Consider the following 20,796-nt stretch of genomic DNA (forward strand, 5'->3'; position numbering starts at 1 on the left):
AAAATCAACATCTGCCAGTGTTTCAAGTTTCAGCTCTAGCACTTAAACCTCTAAGCTCAAGGTGAGATCTCTGGGGATTGCCAAGGACACTTGTAGGCCTTTTTTGCTTCGTTTTATTTGTAAATCCTTCCCTAGAATCTTGGGCATCAGTCTCATCACATATGTCACTGTTTTTCTTAAAAAAAGTTGATTCGGACTTCACTAAACTATAATTCCTGTCTAAGCCACTCTGTTTCCTCCCACTGATCTAACATATATCTTGCAACAAACAGTCAAGTATCAAAACACTCAAGTCCAGACCATCACCATTTTGTCACTTGGGTTTGGAGAGGCTTATCAAAGATAAATGGGTTCATGCATTACAATTACCTCCCAGTATAGACTTGCCATTCTTCGTGGAGTGCACAACGTTCCATATGGCAGTGGTCCCCTATAGAAGGCTGTGCTTGTGTCTCTCACTCCTCCTCTCCTGTCTTAAAATTGAAATATAGGCTGGAAGGCAATTCCCATGTTAACGTATGCACCAAAGTGCATGCATAACATTTTGTGTCTCCCTTCAGACAGGAAAATAAATAGGATCTTAAAAGAAATGCTTAATGCAATGTCTTCACAGTCTCTTTCCTCCCTCAGTCTATCACTATTCCCAATTACAATATAAAATTGTCAGCAGAAGGGATATAAAAGCAAACTTAAGTAGTCTCTGGTGGTTCAGTCTACATTTAGCCTCGCTCAGAGCTGTGGACACACGGTCATTGGTTCCTGCACACTCTAAGAGGCTAACACTCAGGATGAGGATACAAAGCAGCCACACTTCAAGGTCCAGCCATGTTATATATATAGCAGAGAACATCTCCTTCTCCCCCAACGCTAGCAGCCTGCCTGCCCACAGAGAAGGAAATAGTTACTGTGCATGATAGGAGCTTGGGGTTTGGCAGTGATCCAGCAGAGAAATAGGGACAGAGGTCTGTAAGATAAGAAATAAAATTAAACAGGCTCTGTATCTAAAGAAACATGCCAAAGTAAATTAGGAATAAAATTGGTAACTTTGGGTTATTTTTGCAACCCAAGGGTACACCTCCATGGGAAAGACTGTTGACACTGAGATGTGGGTGAGGCGTCCTCCAGTCCTCACTGCTCAAAGATCATCTTGGATGTACTCAAAATTCTTACCATTACAGTCGCTGCATCTAGAAAGTCTGTTGAAATGTTGAAGAGTCTAACATCAAATCACTGAAAGATGTAGTACAATTACACCCCCCGTGTGAACTTTATGTATTTTCTCTCTGAGGTTATTTATTTTTACTTTGTTTTTTTTCTGTGTGTGTGTGTGTGTTTTAAGAGAGAGAGAGCGCACAGGTGTGGGAAGTGTCAGAGGGAGAAGCAGGCTCCCAGCTCGGGGCTCCATTCCAGGACCTTGGGATCATGACTTGAGCTGAAGGCCGAAGCTTAACCGACTGAGCCACCCAGGTGTCTCTTCTCTGGTCTTTTCGTCCTCATCCCTTAGTTGAGTTTACACTTTTTTTCACGGAGGTTATTGCAATAACCCTGCAAACTCCTGTTTGCACTATTAATCCCTTGCCTAACTCTTGAAGAGCTCTCCATTGTCTGCAGGGTAAAATCCAGGCAGACACATAAAAGCCCTTATAATCTGGTCCATGCTTATCCCTTCCCATTTCTCAATCACTCAGAATTTCTTGCGGTAGTTTCAAAACACAGCAGTGCTCTAGGCCTTTGTGTCTTCTCCCATACAATTATCCTTTAGTCTGGAAGACTTCTCTTCCAAGGCTGATTGATTCCCATTTAACCTTTGAGACTCAGCTTGGGTGCCGTTTCCTCAGGAAACCTTCACCTAGTCTGGAAGAGAATTACGTGCGCTGCGGGTTACCATAGCATCTGGTTTCCTCCCTTCATCACAGCTAATCACATCATATCCCAGCTGTGGGTAGAGCTATCTGTATCCCTCACTAAACAGTAACAACATGAAGGCAAGGACTGTAGTCCCAGGATCTGCTGGCACATGCTAGGTACAGAACAGCTGTCTAATGAACGTTCTGTGAATGAATCCACATGCTCTCACTGGGCCATATTCATCCCTGGGCATTTTCACATATATTAGGTCTTTTAATCTTTCCGATAACAAATCTTACCCTGTCCTTTTATACAGGAATGGTCCAACTGTTGGTGCATTCTTTAAGTATCAGGCAGAGGTACAAGTGAAAGTTATCACATCAGACAATTCAAGGAGAGAGAGGAGGCTGAGATGTGAGGTGGATGATGGAAGGAGAGACATTAAAAGACAGAAAGAAAGGGAGATCTTAAGATTTTATAACTCTGATGTTATAACAAATTAGTTCTTTTCTGATTTGGAACCCTAGAGGGAAAAAGGAATGTGGGATGGTATTAGTGTATAGTGCTAATTCAATAATACGTTCACTCTTCTATGCAGTTTCATGCTTTAACTCATCAATCCTTAAAAACATTCCAGGTGATAAGTACTATTATTATCCTCATTTGACAGATGAGGAAACTGAGGTGCAGAAAAGTAATTTGTTCAAGGCACATAGCTAATAAGTGGCACAGTGATGATTATAAATGTAGCAATATGAAACCAAGATGCTCATAACACTATAGTACGTTCTTTCTACATGATGCAGTTAAAATGCAGAGGGGCAAATATTTTTAAAAGCTGCAGCAGTTGCAAAGATTCTGATGGCAGACTGGTAGTCAGGGAAGGCTTCATGGAGGAGGTGAGAAATGACCACGTCTTTTAGGAAAAGGGACTGATCAAGGGGGCAGGAAGTGTAAATGTACTTTAGGAAGACAGAGTGGTCTGTAAAGATGAGGAAGATGTGGAGAAGAATCTCACTTGGTCTGAAGCAGTACTATGGCTCGATGGCAAGTGAAAGGGAGAAGGAGAGAAACAGGAAGATCAGGTGAGACAGCAGTGTGGGCTGCCTGAGTCTACACTCAGTGGTGTTGGCCAAGGTTGCCCAGCAGGGATGTGAAGGTAGTTTGCTTTGGTAAGACCAGAGTAGCCCTCACATGAGCAAATCTGGCCACAAGCCTCAACTGGGCACTTCCCAGAGCCAGCAAAGGACAGGGATGCTTGGGAGATACGACATATACACTTATCAGGGTAAGAAATGCCGACTGACCGCATCTTCCCACTACCCTCTTTCTGTATCAATGAGGAAATGGAGGTTCGAATAGATTTAGTGATATAACCAAGATTGTCCATCTTCTTAGCAGCAGGGTTAGGACTAGAAACTAGGAGATAATGGTATTTTCCTTTGAAGACCAGATGATCTTTCATGGAGATAATATTAAATACAGAGACACACTGATACCAAAAACAGCACAGCATTTCAATAAAAGCAAAACAAACAAACAGAAGTTGAGCAATGAAAAATCTAAGTGCTGAGAGGCTGGCCGAGTAAAGATGGAGACCAGCAAGTCTGGAAGTCTTCCTGGAGCAGGTTAGTCTTCAAGCAGGTTTTTGTGACATGGTGGACTTTGGCTGGAGGTCAGAAGAGACTGGGAGAAGCCAGCTCCTGAATGAAGGCATGTCTTAGGGTACAGTGATGTATAAACACCAGTCTGGTGGGTTCTAAGGGCAGGCAGCATGATATAGTGAAGACATGGGAGTCATACAGAACTGAGGCCAAGCTGCTGCATTTATCAGCTGTGAGACTAAGGACGAGGTCAATTGTTGAGCTCATCTATAAAATGAAGGTAGGGGTACCTGGGTGGCTCAGTAGGTTAAGCATCTGCCTTCAGCTCAGGTCATGATCTCAGGGTCCTGGGATCCAGCCCCACGTTGGGCTCCCTGTTCAGCAGGGAGTCTGTTTCTGCTCTGCCTCTGCCCCTCCCCGCCCACTCAAGCACACCTGCATGCACTCTCTCTCTCTAATAAATAAATAAAATCTTTTTAAAAATGAAGATAAAGATTTTTAACACATAGTAGCTATTATAATTAGAGTCATTTTTGTGACATTCTTTTTTTGGGGGGGTAACTGTTCTTTAATCTTTGTGGGCAGACATAAAGGAAGACACCCATCCCTGGAAGGAAAGGATGTTTCTTTTCTTTTCTTTTTTTTTAATTTAAATTCAATTAGCCAACATGTAGTACATCATTAGGTTCAGATGTAGAGTTCAATATTGTGACAATCTGATACACAGCAGGGATTGGTGTTCCTGAGTCTCTTCTTTTTTTTTTTTTTTTTTTTTTACTATTCATTGAATAAATGCATGAGTGAATAAATGAGTGAATGAATTCCCAGTTAGATTTTTTCCAAACCCATCTGAGAAAAGGAAACGTGGCAGTCATCAGTGCATTCAAGCATGATCTGGTAAAACATACCCCATTGTCCCTAATCCCCTCTTGTGTAGCTTGCCTAGGAGAAGAAAGGAAAGGAGAAAGAGTTTCTATGACCTATGCGAGATGAGGACTGTTTGTTGAACCAAATAGAGAATGCCACATATTTGGGGTAGCTATCTCTAGCCTTCTGAGAAACATGCACCTTCATCAGATCCATGGAGAGGGGAGTGTTTAATCCTTATATTTTATACCAGGAGCACTTAGAGTTTTACTCCTACTCAAACCTCAGGGAAAGAAATCCATCAAACATCCATGTTTAATGTTTCAAGCTATGCAGTGAGATATTTTCTCAGGTTTGGCCCCGAAACACCTAAATGTTGCTCCTATTTATACTCTGCTATCTTAAGGAGAATCTGGAAGTCTCCAATCCTGTAGGTACCTGATGACTCATCAGAAAACTTAGGAAAAATGTTCCACAGTGTAAGATATCATTAAATCTCAAGATTGGATGGGATTTTAAGTTAATCCAGTTTAAGGGTTCCCAGACTTTGAGATTTCAAGAACTAGTAGCCCCGTGATGGGTATTAAGGAGGGCACGTATTGCATGGAGCACTGGGTGTTACACGCCAACAATGAATCATGGAACACTACATCAGAAACTAATAATGTACTGTATGGTGACTAACATAACATAATAATAAAAAAAAAAAACAAAATAAAATTTCAAAAAATAAAATAAAATTTCAAAAAGCAAAACAAGATAAAAATAAAAACAGATAATTGATCTAGAATGGCTACATTAATTTCTTAGGACTGCCATAAAAAATCATCACAAAGTAGGAGCCTTAGATCACAGAAATGTATTGTCTTGAGGTTCTGGAGGCTAGAAACAGAGATCAAGGTGTGCCCACATTTGGTTCCTTCTGAGGGCTGTGCAGGGAAATCTGTTCCATGCCTCTCCCCTAGCTTCTGGTGGCTTGCTGGCATTCTTGCCATTCCCTGGCTTGTAGATGGCATTCTCCCAGTATCTTTACTTCATCTTTCCTTTGTATGCATCTGTCTCTGGGTCCGGATTTCCCCTTTGTGTGAGGACACAGTCATATTGGAGTAGGACCCACCCTAATGCTTTCATCTTAACTTGATCAACTGCAAAGACTGTTTCTAAATAAGGTCACATTCACGGGTACTGGGGATTAAAACGTCAACATCTTTTAGGGGATGAAATTCAACCCCTAACAATGACAAACTTGTAATTTAATTAAGGAATTAAAAAAAACCCACAAAAACCCTGCAGTCTATTATCTTCATCTTTTCAAATAGAAGACATTTTAACACCAAAACTTTCAGGAATGTTATCATCTCACTGCAAAGGGGGGTTTTTCCAGCAAAAGCAGATTCAGCCTTCTACCAAACAACATGAGAGCAAGGACTGCATCACCCTTACTTCCTAATATTACTCTGGGTTTATGGGGACCTTGTTACAGACCATAAGGATCTGTGGGAAGGGTTTCTTTGGCCCGCTTCCTTGGTCTAGTACAATGCTCGACCACAGCTGAAAGCCCCTCTGTAAACTTCGCCTGAGTTTTGAAACTCTCATTCTCTTATATGATGACAATACAAATAAAACAGACTGTAAGAGAATACAGTGTCCACTGGATGTCACAATACTGTGCCTGACATTCCGTGAGGCCTGGCTCCTTTCCTATTCTCTGTATTTTCTTCCTCAAGTATGCTGTGAGCCTTTTCTGTGAAACAGAAGTTGGCTTTTATGAAATCTCACTGCAGGGACTAAACAGAGCATTCTAAAAACATCTTTGCAGGATCTGGTATCCAAATTTCAGCTTTGCCTCTCCCAGCCTGGTTTTAAAGTGTTGTTGATTCAGTCAGCCCTTACAGTGGATTTTTCATGAAATTTCATGGATTTTGTAGTTGCATGGAATGAGGAGTAACTGCTATTCAAAGGCAATGATTGATCATAAACTACCACTTGAATCCTGGAAGCACTCTTCTTATTTAGGGATAGAGACAAGCCTGCTCGAACCTTTAGAATACTAACCACGTTAACCTTGATTGTTAGCGTTGCTAATTCATGCCCAGCAACAGACTTGCCCAGAAAGCCCTACATAGGGCGCCTGGGTGGCTCAGTTGGTTAAGCGACTGCCTTCGGCTCAGGTCATGATCCCAGGGTCCTGGGATCGAGTCCCACATCAGGCTCCCTGCTCTGCGGGGAACCTGCTTCTCCCTCTCCCACTCCCCCAGCTTGTGTTCCCTCTCTTGCTATGTCTCTCTCTGTCAAATAAATAAATAAAATCTTTAAAAAAAAAAAAAAAAAAGAAAGCCCTACATACACGGAGGGTGAACTATCAACTACCAAGTAGTTTGGAGAAAATTAAAAAAAAGGATAGGTGAAGATCATGACTTATATATTATTTGGTCATTTCTTCTATTTGTCATTTCTTTGTCAGAATTCTGACTTCTAATTATGGTACTGTGGGAGTCTTTAGAGTTGAAATGTCAAGAGAAAAGCTTTAGGGGGAGAAAAATAAGGGAATGCTAAGAAAGTCATGCTGTAGGTAAAAAGACTGGACTTGGTGTCAGACCTAGTGGTTTGTCCCCTGCCTGGGGCACTTTATAGTTGCATGGACAATATTTACATTCCTCGAGTCTCATTTTCATCATTTATAAAGTAGAATTACTAACATCTACTCCATAAGACCATCATAAGGATTAGTGTATCTCTGATGTGGATAGGAGTGACTTTCAAGGGAGGGATTTCAAGCAGCAAGGAGTAACTTTAATGTTCTTTTGTCTAAAGGTGAGCCTTGATCCAAATGCCACAGGAACTTAAAAATTCACAGAATTTTTAAAAATGCTAATGTTCCTCCATGGGTTAAATGAATTACGTAACACATTTTTTGAAAGACATGATGAGTTTGCCTTCAACAAGAGCAGAAAATAACTAAATATGCTATGTATCAGACAACCAGAAGGATACTGCAATGTGCTAAGCTATTCAAGGTCACTTAAGACAGTGGGAATTCAACGTAGTTTTCTGGCCAACTTGCAGGCTTAAAATGCCATTTGGTATTTAACAGAGTTAAACTGATGATTATCAGAAAACTACATAAGAAGTCAAATTTATCAGGCCCTTCAAAAGGTTACTTTCCATTCTGACTAGAAGCAAAATGTGCTTCTTGGCATTTGCAATTTCATTTCAGTGTAAGGCAAAAGATACACATTAATTTTACTATTGCATGTGGATTAAACATTTTTATTTGAGAATATAATTATTGGATCAAAGAAAATGTTAAACAGAATTTGGAGAATATAATTAAAATATCAGGGAAGCTACCAACAAATGAACTTTCTCTGTTGCTTGTCTTCCCAGCAGCAAACATCCTCTGGACTGGAACATTTGGAGAATTTCGTCTTGGCAGTAGTTTTCAAAGGAATCTTTCCTGACTTATTTGAACATCTTGTATAATAAAATTCTATCCATTCATGGAAAAGTCCTGACTATTCAGGGAAGAGCTTTTAGTCATGTAAAAGGCATTTCACATTCCTGCCTGAACATTGACATATGAACTCAGGGAGCTGGATTTTAATGAAACTAATGGTTTCTCTCTATGATCTTGACACCTCACAGGATAAGGCAGATGCTGGGGAAAGTCTTGGTGAGTCGCCTCATCAGGAAATTACAGTGTCACAAGAAAAGATGCATGCTGAGCAGAACAACCAAGATCCTACACTACAATTTGCAGCACGTGGGCCCCGGCCCGATATCATTCTTCACTCCACTGTCACCGCCGACACGAGGCCGTGTGCTGTGGGAGAAAGCATTGAGCTCTTCTAGAGTTAAATCACGGTGTTGCATACTTATCTGTCTGGCTTTAGAAAAGTCTTCACTGTTCAGAGCCTTAGTTAGCTTCCTCTGTACCCTGGGAAACGAGGATCTACCTCGTGGATTATCATGAAAATTAGGTTTGGTGACATAAGGTACCAGCCACATGGTACCTTCCCTCAGACGACACGAGGAGGACAATGATCTAGTAAGTTTTGGATTTGGAGCTAGTAAACTAGATCTAATCTAAGCTGTTTTGCTTCATGCTTAGTTTCCCTCTAGTTCATACTCAGTGGTTAACTGAGCATAAAAACAAATAAACAACAGTCGACCTTGTTTCTGCTCTCCAGCAGCCAATCACCTAAGTGCAGAATGCATATGGATGAAATATTGTTCAGTATATACTCCAAGATGTGCTGTGAGAATAGTATTATGTTATATGCTAGAAAGCTAGCAAGGGAAACGAAGAAATGTTCTTGCTCTAATGGAGGTTACAATTAGTGGAGGAGGAAGACAGAGGGCAGGGCTGTGTTTATCCTTGGAGCGTCTGGTGTAATTTATGAGTACACGAACACTAGACATGTACTTTCCCTTGTAACAGGTTTTCTCTGTATGCGTCTCATTTGAGATTGACTGTGCTTGGTACCAGCCACGTTAAACACATGTCAGCAGGTGATAGCCGCCGTTTACCAAACCTCACTCCGCGCCAGGCACTTTGCTGAGTACTCTGAATACACGATTTTGTTTAAATGTCACACCATACCTGAGGTAGGGTTATTACCGGCGTGTTACAGACAAGAAAGCACAGGTCTAGAGAGGTTCCTGAACAGGCCTCAGAGCAACAGCTAATAAGGCACTGAAATGCAGGTCTGTCGGCCTCCAGTCCTTTTTCCCCTGAAACTCCACGTTTTGCTACCTCACCTCTAGGTACTTCACACCAGAGGTCATCTCATAGATGTTCCGTAATACTTATTCATTTCTGGCCTAGAGGAAGTCCTTTCGAAACTGACTCAGACTTATTTTGGATTTGCTCCTCCCAGTGGAGGGAGATTTCAGAGCAAAGATTGTGTTGATTTGTTGCATTCCTACTTTTAAGGGCAACCTCAAATGTCTTTTTCTAGGACTCATGGCACATGTCTCTCTTACTCGGTTCTCCAAATTATATAAAGTATTTGCTGAGCATTGTTAGGACCTTTTGGGATCTCCGGTGATGATCTTACACTGGCATAATTTTGTAATCTTCCCTTCCTTAGGCTATGAGTAAGGTTGCAAAAAAGACCATGCTATTTTTATGATTGTTGTTGTTAGAGAAAAAGAATTCTGTGCAAGTCCACGAGCTGTAAAGCAAACAGCATGGCTCAAGAACACAGTTCCGGCCCTGGGGGGCCAGCCACAGTGGATGTATAAGGCACGGACTCTGTTTCCACACCCTCAAGCAGTTGCAGACATCACCCCATGTTCCCATATTTTAAAGCTGGAGGGGCTTTTTTTGCTTGTTTGTTTCCTTCTTAAGCTCTAAGTCTGAGGGTGACATCTCCAGTCATGGGTGATTGTGTTTATAGCAGACGGGAATACAGGAAATGCATTCTAAAATCAAATAGAAATCATTTTTGGATTATTGTTTCTTCATCCTTGGTTAAACAATCACCAGTCGGGTGCCTGTGTGATGAACAAAAGTCCCCGCCTGCTAGCAGCTCCTGGCCTAGGATCAGAAAGAGACAAAGGAGTGGGGTAAGTTTTCGTGAGAGTGGATTTGTTGGTTGCACATGAAATCCAAACAAGAGCCACTTAGTCTTCTCTGGTACGGACTGTGTCAGGGAAGCCCAGCCTGTGGAAGCTAAAGGTGAGTTTTATAAGATGAGAAGTCACTGGGGCAAAGATGCAGGTTCCTGAGAAGATAGCATGCAAATAAATATGAAGAAAGTAAGAGGGCTCACGGTGTTTAAGGTAGGAAAGAAATAAAACACAACTCCTGTGGATGTATGTAGGGCACAAGATGGAGTCGCTCACGTCAAGCAGTGATGTAAGCAGTCAAGGGCATCTTTGCTAGACCCAATATCGCTGAAACCAGCACAGGTTGATGACACCCAAACTGATAACCAGCAGAGCCAGGGGAGGCCCGCAGACGCCCCAGATTGATTCAACTCTTTCAAAAAGGGAGGATTTTTGCACCAAACTGTCAGATTCTGCAGACGCTGACCCTTTCACATTTGATGGCATCAAAAAAGGCAATGGCTGCCAAAGGCTCTGCCCAGCGAATCCCTGAACATAACAGAGATCCTCCACTGCTTGAACACAGTAACTGACTTTGAATTTGGTTTGTTAACTCCTTACCCCTCACTGTATCTTCTATGTTGTGCAACTTTGTCTTGTGCTTTCCTTGTGTGATGTGTATGAAGCCAAGTGAAATGCATAATGAAATTGAATTTGGAATCCTGAAGAACCTGCTTTACAATTATGCGAAACTTGTTTTATGATTGAATAAAGCTCACACACACACACACACATCAGTCCATGAGCACGCAGCTGAGATGAGGCCTGGGTCTGGTCCCTGCCAGCTCTTGGCACATGCTCCTTACTATGTTCAATCTACCACTTACTGGCTTTCTGATTTTAAGAATATCACTTATCCTCTACAAGCTTCAGGGTTCTTATTGGTAAACTAATGATAAGAATATACTATAGTATTTCTATTTTTAATTTTTTGAGGAACCTTCATAATATTTTCCACAGAGGCTGCACAAGTTTTCATTCCCACCAACTGTGCAGGAGGGTTCCTTTTTCTCCACATCCTCGCCAACAACTGTTCCTTGTGTTTTAGATTTAGCCATTCTGACAGGTATGAGGTAATAGCTCATTGTGTTTTGATTTACATTTCCCTGATGATGAGTGATGCTGAGCATCTTTTCATGTGTCTGATGGCCATCTGTATGTCTTCTTTGGAAAAAAAATCATCCCCTTCCCATTTTTTAATCCATAGCTTGTTTTTTGGTGTTGAGTTGGTTTATATATTTTGGATATTAACCCCTTACCAGATATATCATTTACAAATATCTTCTCCCATTCAGTAGGTTCTCTTTTTGTTTGGTTGGTGGTTTCCTTTGCTATGCAAAAGCTTTTTATTTTGATGTAGTGCCAATAGTTAATTTTTGCTTTTGTTTCCCTTGCCTCAGGAGACGCATCTAGAAAAATGTTGCTATGGCTGTCAGAGAAATTACTGCCTGTGTTCTCTTCTAGGATTTTTATGGTTTCAGGTCTCATGTTTAGGTCTTAATCCATTTTGAGTTTATTTTTGTGTATGGTGTTAAAAGTGGTCCAGTTTCATTCTTTTTACATGTAGATGTTGGTTTCCCAACACCATTTGTTGAAAAGACAGTCTTTCCCCCATTGTATATTCTTGCCTCTTTGTCAAAGATTAATTGACCATATATCTATTTCTGGGGTCTGTATCCTGTTCCATTGATCTATGTGTCTATTTTTGTGCCAGTACCATACTGTTTTGATTATTACTACAGCTTTGTAGTATATCTTGAAATCTTGATTGTGATACATTCAGCTTTGTTCTTTCTCAGGATTACTTTGGCTATTTGGGGTCTTCTGCAGTTCCATACAAACTTTTGTATTATTTGTTCTAGTTTTGTGGAAAATGCTGTTGGTATTTTGATAAGGATTGCATTGAATCTGTAGATTGCTTTGGGTCATTTGGACATTTTGATAATACTAATTCTTCTAATCCATCAACATGGAATATCTTTCCATTTGTTTGTGCCCTCTTTATTTCTTTAATTAGTGTTTTATGGTTTGCAGAGTACAGGTCTTTCACCTCTCTGGTTAAGTTTATTCCTGAGTAGTTTATTCTTTTTGGTGCAATTGTAAATGGTGTTGTTTTTAAATTTCTCTTTCTGTGACTTTGTTGTTAGTGTATAGAAATGCTACTGATTCGTAGGTATTAATTTTGTATCCTGCTACTTTACTGAATTCATTTATTACTTCTAGTAGTTTTTTGGTGGAGTTGTTAAGATTTTCTATGTATAGTATCATGTCATCTACAGTGACAGTTTAACTTCTTCTTTACAATATTTCTTTGCCTCTTCTTTGTCTCTTATTTCTTTTTCTTATCTGATTGCTGTGGTTAGGACTTCTAGTATTATGTTGAATAAAAGTTAAATGCCAGTTTTTATTATCATTGTTGCTATTGCCTGTTGAATGCTGAGTACAAGGTTTATCTTTCCTTCAACTTTGTGTCCCTCAAAGTCCTTGTCTAGTGGTCTGTATATAATAGTTTATCAAGAAATAGTTGTTGAATTGAGGTGAATTGAAATGGTAGCACCAAATGAAGTTTCTGAAAGAGTGAAGAAGAATTCATGCATGCTTAGTGTACAACTTCAGGTAGTCACACAGTAAAGGTCAAGAGTGACATTTGGGGATGAAGGACATGAAAAGAGCTACGGTATTAGGTAAAATAGAAGGTAACTCCTAACAGTAAAGAAAGCAAACTAACCCAAGAGAAGGAGCCTAAGAAGGAGTCTTCACAGATACCTGGGGCTTTCAAGAGAAAGTTAGTAATCTGACATTTTTTTCTTCTCGGCTCAAGGTTTTATCAAGATATCACATCAGGAATCATCTAATATATTATCAATGCAAGAAAAAAACCATAGGGCATAAACTTTATACAAATAATTATATACTCACCTAGAATAGGAACCTGATCTGAACACTTAATTTGACATATTATTGGGCTTGTATTGTGATTCTTGTTTTATTTTATTATTTTAGTAATTTAATTTTTTCTGAAAGCAAGCCTTGTTAATCTTTATATATAAATTAAAAAATTAAAATAATTGGCTTTGCACCTTCAAACTAAACTTGTCCAACAGAGAAATAAAATAATTACATTTATTATTAACAAAACATAAATAAAATATAAACCAACAAGATGGAGCAGAACAACCTTAAGTGGAAATTCTCCTGATGCACTGGATTTAGATTTTGGGGGGTTAATTTGCATGTTGCAAAGGGGTGATTTAGCACAGATTTAGATCCAGTAGTAGATCAGCCGCATGTAAATCTAAGTGAAGGTGGTATAAAAAAAGCGGGAAAACTTCCTCAAACACTAGACAAATTCAGGAGCTCTCAAGCATTTTGTTTTCCTAAGAAACCTCCCACACTCTTGCAGTGTACTATGGCTCACTCTGTCTCAGATGGCTGCAAATTACATGCATGATGTTCACAACACGAAGGTGCTGGGCAGATGGGGGAAGGGTCTCTAAGGAAGAAGGGCCTTTTCCTCATTTGCACAAATGCATGGGTAAACAACAGCACTGCCATATCCCATGTTCCTCCATCACAAGGAAAAAAAAATCCCAAATACACAAATCAAGGCCTACTTTTTTACTACAGAAGAGTACATGCCCCTTTCCCAGCATCTCCAGTGATTTTAAAAGCCTGGGAGGCCGACTGGAAAATGAGGGTCAACATATATTTTGCCACTCCTGAGCTTCCCTACCTGTATCTGTGGTTCTCTCTGGGCCTTTAGTATTGATTCTTTGCATGGTGGCTTTTCCGAAGCTTTGATTCTGCCTGAGAGCATAAAAAGCTATCTCTCTGGTGCCCTTCATCCCTCTTAGGCGTCTCCTGCAACACAACGGTGCTGCTGCTTTTCCTGCTCAGTCAGCGGGCTGGTTGGGGCTGTTCTCTATTCAGCTTGGAAGAAGGCCAGGGTGCTGCTTGCCAGCATACATGGTACAGTTCTGCTGCTTTTCAAAGGGTCAACAGCCACAGCTTTGCATGCTTTGATTACCACCAAAACGAAAGAGACAGTGTTGTTGCTTCATTGTTTTCCAGCCAGGATTAAACCCATATGAAGCTGCCTTTTCCCACCCTTATTTTGAGTTACTCAGTGGAAGAAAGAAAATACTTCTCTGCTCTTGTTTACATGCTGGCCTATAGTCTGTATTTGAATATGAGCTTTGGCATATTATGAAACCTAGCATAGCCACCCAGATAGAAAATAATAGCTGACATAAATCAGGCAGCTCACATTCATATTCTCTAATGCACCAGAGAGGATAACAAAACTTTGGAAATTTAAAAACAGAGAGAAATTACTTAGGGACTTCATTGGAAAATAAGTATCAAGAGCAATAAACAAAATCCATCATATAAAGAACCTAGAATTGAACTGAAAAGAAACCATCTTCCATTATTTCCCTGGCCATAAGAAATATCAGGACGTATGGATTCAGAAACCTGAGACTCACCTCTCCCCTTGCCTACCCCACCATATACACATACAAAAATAATAATAAAATAAAAATAAAAGGATGCTGCTCAACAGGGACCAAGGACAACATATACACATTTGCATTAAAAAAGAAGTATAATAATTATGATTAACAATATGCAGAATGATCACCAAAAGAGATTGGAGAGCAAATCCAACCATAATGTGAAACTTCAGCTTTTAAAAGTCTATACCGGGGTGCCTGGGTGGCTCAGTCGTTAAAAGTCTGCCTTCAGCTCAGGTCATGATCCCGGGGTCCTGGGATCGAGCCCCACATTGGGCTCCCTGCTCAGCATGGAGCCTGCTTCTCCCCCTCCCTCTGCCTGCCGCTCCCCCTACTTGTGCTCACACTCTCTCTCTGTCAAATAAATAAAATCTTAAAAAAAAAAGTCTATACCAAGTCAGGTGTGAAAAATACCAAGAAGGAATCTATTTACTAAATTCTCCACTTGGTCCCTTTTAGATTGCAGTGTTCTGTAGAAATCTAATGGAGATGAAAAAAATCTGAGTGCCATTAGAGTGTATATAAATGCCCTTTCCGCAGTTCAGACAGTCTCAAGCTCTTACCATTAGCATTTAGAGGGGCTCTTAACACCATGCTGCAAGCCTTCTCTCCATGTCCACAGGGGAAATTGTGAGCTTCTTTTCAAGACTTCCTGATCCTTCCTGGTCTGTCCCAAACCATCTTCCTAGTTTCACCTTCAGGAAAGTGAAGTCTTTCTCACATCCTGTATGCTCCAGCTTTCCCCAGTGTCAACTTATTCTTCCTCTTCTTCCTCAGGAGTAAGAAGTATTTAAGAACTTGGAGTCTGGAATTAGGCAAGACTGGATCCAAAGGCCGGCTCTGCCAAACACCCAGAGTGTGACGTTGACAAGTCATTTCATTCATTCATGAATGCACAAATGCAACAATATTTACTGAGCTTCTAGTGCTAGCCTTTGTGCTGCACACTGGGGATAAAGAACTGTATAAAGTTCAAGGCCTTTATTCTCATTGAGGAAGACAGAAAATATCCAGTAAAAGTCATGATGAAAGCAGGGTAAGGATTCAGAGATGTGGGACTGGAAAGGAGAGTGGGTAATGTTTTCCACAGGCTAGTCAGGAAGGCTTTTCTGAGAAGATGACATTTGATCAGAGACCTGAATGGAGGAGGGAGTGAGGTGTGCCAATATCTGGGAGACAGTGTTCCAGGCAAGAGGATCAGCAAGGAGCATTCTTGGCACATTTGAGGAGCAGCAAAGAGAGGGAAAGGGGGCTGTAGAGCGATGGAGTCAGGAGAGAGTGGTAGGAAATGATGTCATAGGAGTTGAAGATCTTGTAGGATCTTAAAAATCATGTAGGATCTTGAAAGCCATGGTAAGAACCTTGGGTTTTAAAGCCAGTGAGATGGGAAGCTACTGGAAAGTTTGTTCAGAGCACCGACATTATCTGATTGGTGTTTTTAAAAGATCACAAAGAGACCAGGTGTAAGGCCATGGCAGCAGCTGAGAGCAGCTTCAGCCAAAGTCTGAGAGAGATGAGGATAGCTTTGACTGGAGCAGTGGTGGAGGAGAAGACAAGGTGTGACAGGATGACTTTAGCGTCCTCTTCAGGAATTACTCCCCACTGCCATCATATCCCTGATCGAATGAAGTTGTTGTGAGGATTATATGAGGTTCATTAGTGTAAAGAGCCTGGGGGCAGTTCTTGTTGTGCAGGAAACGGCTAACAAAAGGCAAGTGTTATTCAGGCTATGAGGCTCAGCAAAAATATCACCTCTTGAAATGGTCCCTCCCCACAGACTTCCACCCATTCCCATCTCCAGCCCAATCCCTCTCTCCACTTGCTTTGCATTATATATTGTATACACCACTGTAATGGTGCTTATCATAGTGTGTGTCCTCATACTTTTCTTATGTTTTTGTTTTCTTGGCTACAATGTAAGCTTGATGAAGAGGGTGACTGTGCCTTATTCTTGGACCCTCAGAGCCTAACACGGTGACTGACACATCAGCAATTCTAAATATATGTTTGTTGAATGAATAAATGAACTTGAACTCTACTTGCTCCATGAAGTTTTTTAACTTAACCTCATCTATACCTCCACTTATTATTTTTACCAGTGATATCACTTAACATGTATCACTTAACATAAATTATTTTGTTTGCAAAACTATGAATTTTTTTTGTATCCATACCTTGTTTCCAGCTAGGTCATAAAGTCTTATGGAATAGGAATTTTATCTCTTATGCTTGGTACGTCTCAGAGTATTGTGCATTATGGATCAGCTATCATTGTACTGTTAAGAGAAAAGCTTAATGAATAAATGCACAAGTGGACTTAAGGATTGCTTGATGAAGGCTTATTATACATTTTTGAGGGACTAAGTAAGTGATGATGTTAGAATATAATTACTATCTTGTTAGAGAAACCAGAGAAAACCCAAGAAGCACAAGTCAGAGAAATTTTAGAATGCTCTCAGGATGGTGAGGGACAATAGGAATCTCAATATCATTTCAGCACTCATGACTGTTCATCAAAACCTAGCTTATCCTTGTTTACTAAAGGGAAGAGTAGAAGGAGTCTGACTCTAGAATCATAGATTTGGAATCTAGTGTTTTCCAGAAACTGACATTGGAATAGTTAGACAAAATGATGAAAGATATACAGAATTTAGTGGGATGTCATTGTACTGTCTAGAAGAGTTATGGCCCAAATACAGGAAGAATATAAGAAACACAGAGGAGCTCCCTCAAGTTACTATCTACAGGAACTTAGAAATTCGACAGAGTTCTTGTAGTTAGGAAGATATTTAAATATCTCAGGTAGCAGTAGCAAATGATGCAAAATTCTATCAAGGGACAACAGCCTAGGGGGTGGTGGTGGTGGGAGTGGGTTCAGATCTCTGTTAGTAAACAGAAGATTTAAGTATGTAAAATTTGACCTTGAAGCACACAGATGGTGAGAGCACCCCAGTTAGAGACTGTATTAGCTTTTTATCCATTTCTAACAAATCACCACAAACTTAGTAGGTTAAAGCAAAACAAATTTATTATCTCACAATTCCTATGGCGGACTCTGGGTGTGGGTTAGCAGGATCTTCTGCTCAGTGTTTCATCAGACTGAAACCAAGGTGTCACCCAGGGCTATGATCTCATCTGAGGCTTGAAAGTCCCTTTCCAAGGCCAGCAGGAAAGTGCTGTCACTACTTCTCATTTATTTTAAGGCTCACCTGAACCTGATTAAATCAGGCCCACCCAGGAAATTTTTTCCCCTTTGACGAACTCAAATTCATTACATATGGAAATTCGTTACATCTGGGAAACTCCTTTTGCCATGTGACATAACAACTGCAGGGGTGATAATTCATGTTCACAAGTTCTACCCATGCTTAAGGGGAGATGGTTATAGAGGTTGTGTACACCGAGGGGCAGAAATCTTTGGGGTCATCTTAGAATGCTGTCTACCATAGAGAGAATTGACCTACGTAAATAAGGCTCAATGTGTCCCAACGGCATTACAGATAAAGCAGATAAGGGTCCAGTCATGTTTTTAAGAAACCCCAGAAAACTGAGAAGGCAGCCCCTAAAATTACTTGAGGAAAGTAACATCAAAATTATTGGGGAGATATTGTGTCCTTATCTTTTTTAAAATTTTTTTTTTTTTAAAGATTTTATTTATTTATTTAATTCACACACACACACACACACACACACACACACACACACACACAGAGAGAGAGACAGCGAGAGAGGGAACACAAGCAGGGGAAGTGGGAGTGGGAGAAGCAGGCCTCCCGCCGAGCAGGGAGCCCGATGCGGGGCTCGATCCCAGGACTTTGGGATCATGACCTGAGCCGAAGGCAGTCACTTAACCAACTGAGCCACCCAGGCGCCCCCTTATCTTTTAATGATAGCAAAATTTAGTGTTATGTATAAGAAAACCAAAATATAAAAGTTAGCCCTAAAATATCTGCATTTAGGAATCTGTGCTTATTTTTGAAGTTTAATTATTTTACTGGTCAAGAAAATTAGGTCTATTAGAAAAACAGCCTAACCTTATAATTTCAAGTTAAAAATGAGTAATTGATTCATTGCTTTAGACTTTTAATTTCAGATTGAAATTTCACTTGGAACATTTAAGAGAGCCTGCAGTTCACCATATCTATAAATTTAATTTATTAGATTTGTAAGAACTACTTAAGTTATTGGGAAGATTGTTAAGTCACACAATGTACTTAAAAAGGAAATAAAAATATATCACATTGATAAATGTGGCTAAATATTCAAATAATTTAATTAAGTTGTAAAGTATTCCTTCAAAATAATGATAAGACTTGCTAGATTTATGAGTTCTTAATTAAATTTGTAAACTAACATACAAGCTTAAGAAAAATAAGGATTTCAAATAAATTAAATATTAATTGTGCACCAAAAAAATCTTGTGTATCCCTCTTCTAGGCATAAAAATTGACTTCAATAACATAAAAATACTCATACTCATACATAACAAGTTCCAACTCTACTATGATTTTTGTCAAGTCATTTAACAGCCTCAGTTTCTCATCTGCCAAATTGGTGGGCGGGGGGGGGGGCGGTCATCATATTAACTTGCAGGGTTGCTCTAAAGAGTAAATGAGATATTTTGCAAAAAGTGCTTGGCACATGTTAGGCTCTCAATAATGAGAGCTTAAAGGGAAAAGAAAATATGATTTTTCTCCTAAACATAAGGGCAGAGGTTTTGCTTATAGTTTATCCATACCAGGGACACTTTAAAGTTCAATCCTCCATATACCCTCTTAGATAGCAATTAGTTTGTTACCTTTCCAGGCACCAGTGATGTTTGGAGGATTAATTTTAATTCCCAAGGCAGTACAGTAACTTGTGTGAAACCCCAGAGGAGGTTGATCACACCCTTTAAATCTTCACCAGAAAGTGGCTGTAGGAAAGTCGTAGCAAACCAGTGTCCCATTTTAGTCTTTAAAATTGGAGGCACAGAGGACAAAAAGTAAGTATCAGGCTCCAAGGACTTTATGCAACCAGTGTTTCTGTGCCAGTATCTGGGGCCAAATTACTGGAATGGGATATAAACTCTAGGGGAAGGGGGAAGTTAGTATTCCCTCTAGGCTAATAGTCGCCTGGTGAAATGTCGCTGTATTTGTGTCAGAAAGAGCAGAGGAATGCAGTGCTGTCCGGGCAGACTGCAAACAGAAAATTCAGAAGAGAGCTGACACAATCACTCTACATGACTTAGACCATATTGTGGTTAATATAAATGAATTCACTTTTCCCGCATTCTCATATTTAGGGACTGAAAATGCTTTTTAAGGGGAAAAAGTGTAAAATTAATTATTCTGAGCATTTATAAAAAAATTTTCAAATGTGTCGAATTTCTTGAAAAAAGGCAATGATTTTTGATGTGTAGGGGAAAAATTTTTTCTCTACACTTCTAGGTTCTTTTGGCTGGTCTACTAATTAAATTGACATATGAAAAATTAACAGGAGGAAAACAAATTTAATTGCATACATATGAGAGTCCCAAATTTAATTGCATACATATGAGAGTCCCATTGCTATCTAAGAGGGTATATGGAGGAGAGGGTATATGGAGAGTCCCAATATGAGACCCCCAACCAGTCAGGCAACTAAGGCTTATATGTCATCCTGAACTAAGGAGAAGGGGGTAAGAGTCTGAGACATCAAAGGGGAGAAAGACAATTCATGGGAAAATGGGAAGAGCAAATGTGTGGTAAACAAATGTTTGCCATGCAAAGCAGAGATAATGGGACACAGAAAGTTGGCCTTCAGGCCCTCCTGCACTTCCTTCCCCCCCAGTTTACCACCCTGCCCCATATTCCTTGTAGTTATATCTGGTGATTGCTCTCTTCCTACACTAGGCCCTCTATCTAAATTCTTGTAGGTAGCTAAGAGGATGGTAAAAAGCTCTTCCTGAGTCTTTTGGGCCTTGACTGACTTGAGCCCAAAGAATCTACATGCCAAAGTAGCACATTTTGGGGAAGCTTATTCTGAACCCCTTCAGATGATAACTCTAGGAGGGGAGCAAAAACAAATAAAGAAAGGTATGTGCATGTGCGTATGATAGAGAGAGAGAGACAGAGAGATGGAGAGGAGGAGTGGAAGAACAGAGGGGAAATCTCAGAGAAAGAAAACAGAGAGGGGCGATTCCAAGAGAAACTGAGAAAAGACCCAGACACAGAACAAACAAACATGAAGAAGTGATATTAAAATAGAGAGGCCTCACACTGATATATATATATATATATATATATATATATAATATATATATATATAAATAATATATATTTATATATAAATTGTCAAGGCCCCAAGAAATAGCCAGAGGACCAGGGAAG

The 20,796-nt window shown here is 40.1% G+C and overlaps 1 protein-coding gene and 1 long non-coding RNA gene across 8 annotated transcripts in view; one reads left to right on the plus strand and one right to left on the minus strand.

Annotated features, from left to right (window-relative positions):
• The window catches only part of LOC118554064 (uncharacterized), a 75,925-nt gene extending 60,493 nt beyond the window's left edge, over nt 1-15,432 (minus strand). The window contains exon 1 of the long non-coding RNA XR_013448118.1: nt 15,010-15,432. This is a non-coding gene — a long non-coding RNA (uncharacterized LOC118554064). The remainder of the gene's footprint in view (nt 1-15,009) is intronic.
• PTGER3 (prostaglandin E receptor 3) overlaps nt 1-20,796 on the plus strand; it is a 188,225-nt gene that overhangs the window by 144,728 nt on the left and 22,701 nt on the right. For 2 of the 7 annotated variants that reach the window (XM_078072908.1, XM_078072910.1), the window contains exon 3: nt 9,811-9,890. The exons of 4 other annotated variants lie outside the window; for them this stretch is intronic. In XM_078072908.1, the coding sequence (XP_077929034.1) occupies nt 9,811-9,890 (80 nt within the window). Of the gene's footprint in view, nt 1-7,964; nt 8,259-9,810; nt 9,891-20,796 lie in introns of those variants that run through there. One more of the 7 variants, XM_078072909.1, reaches the window with a different exon arrangement.

The sequence above is a fragment of the Halichoerus grypus genome, chromosome 5, assembly GCF_964656455.1.
Source record: "Halichoerus grypus chromosome 5, mHalGry1.hap1.1, whole genome shotgun sequence".
NCBI lineage: Eukaryota > Metazoa > Chordata > Mammalia > Carnivora > Phocidae > Halichoerus > Halichoerus grypus.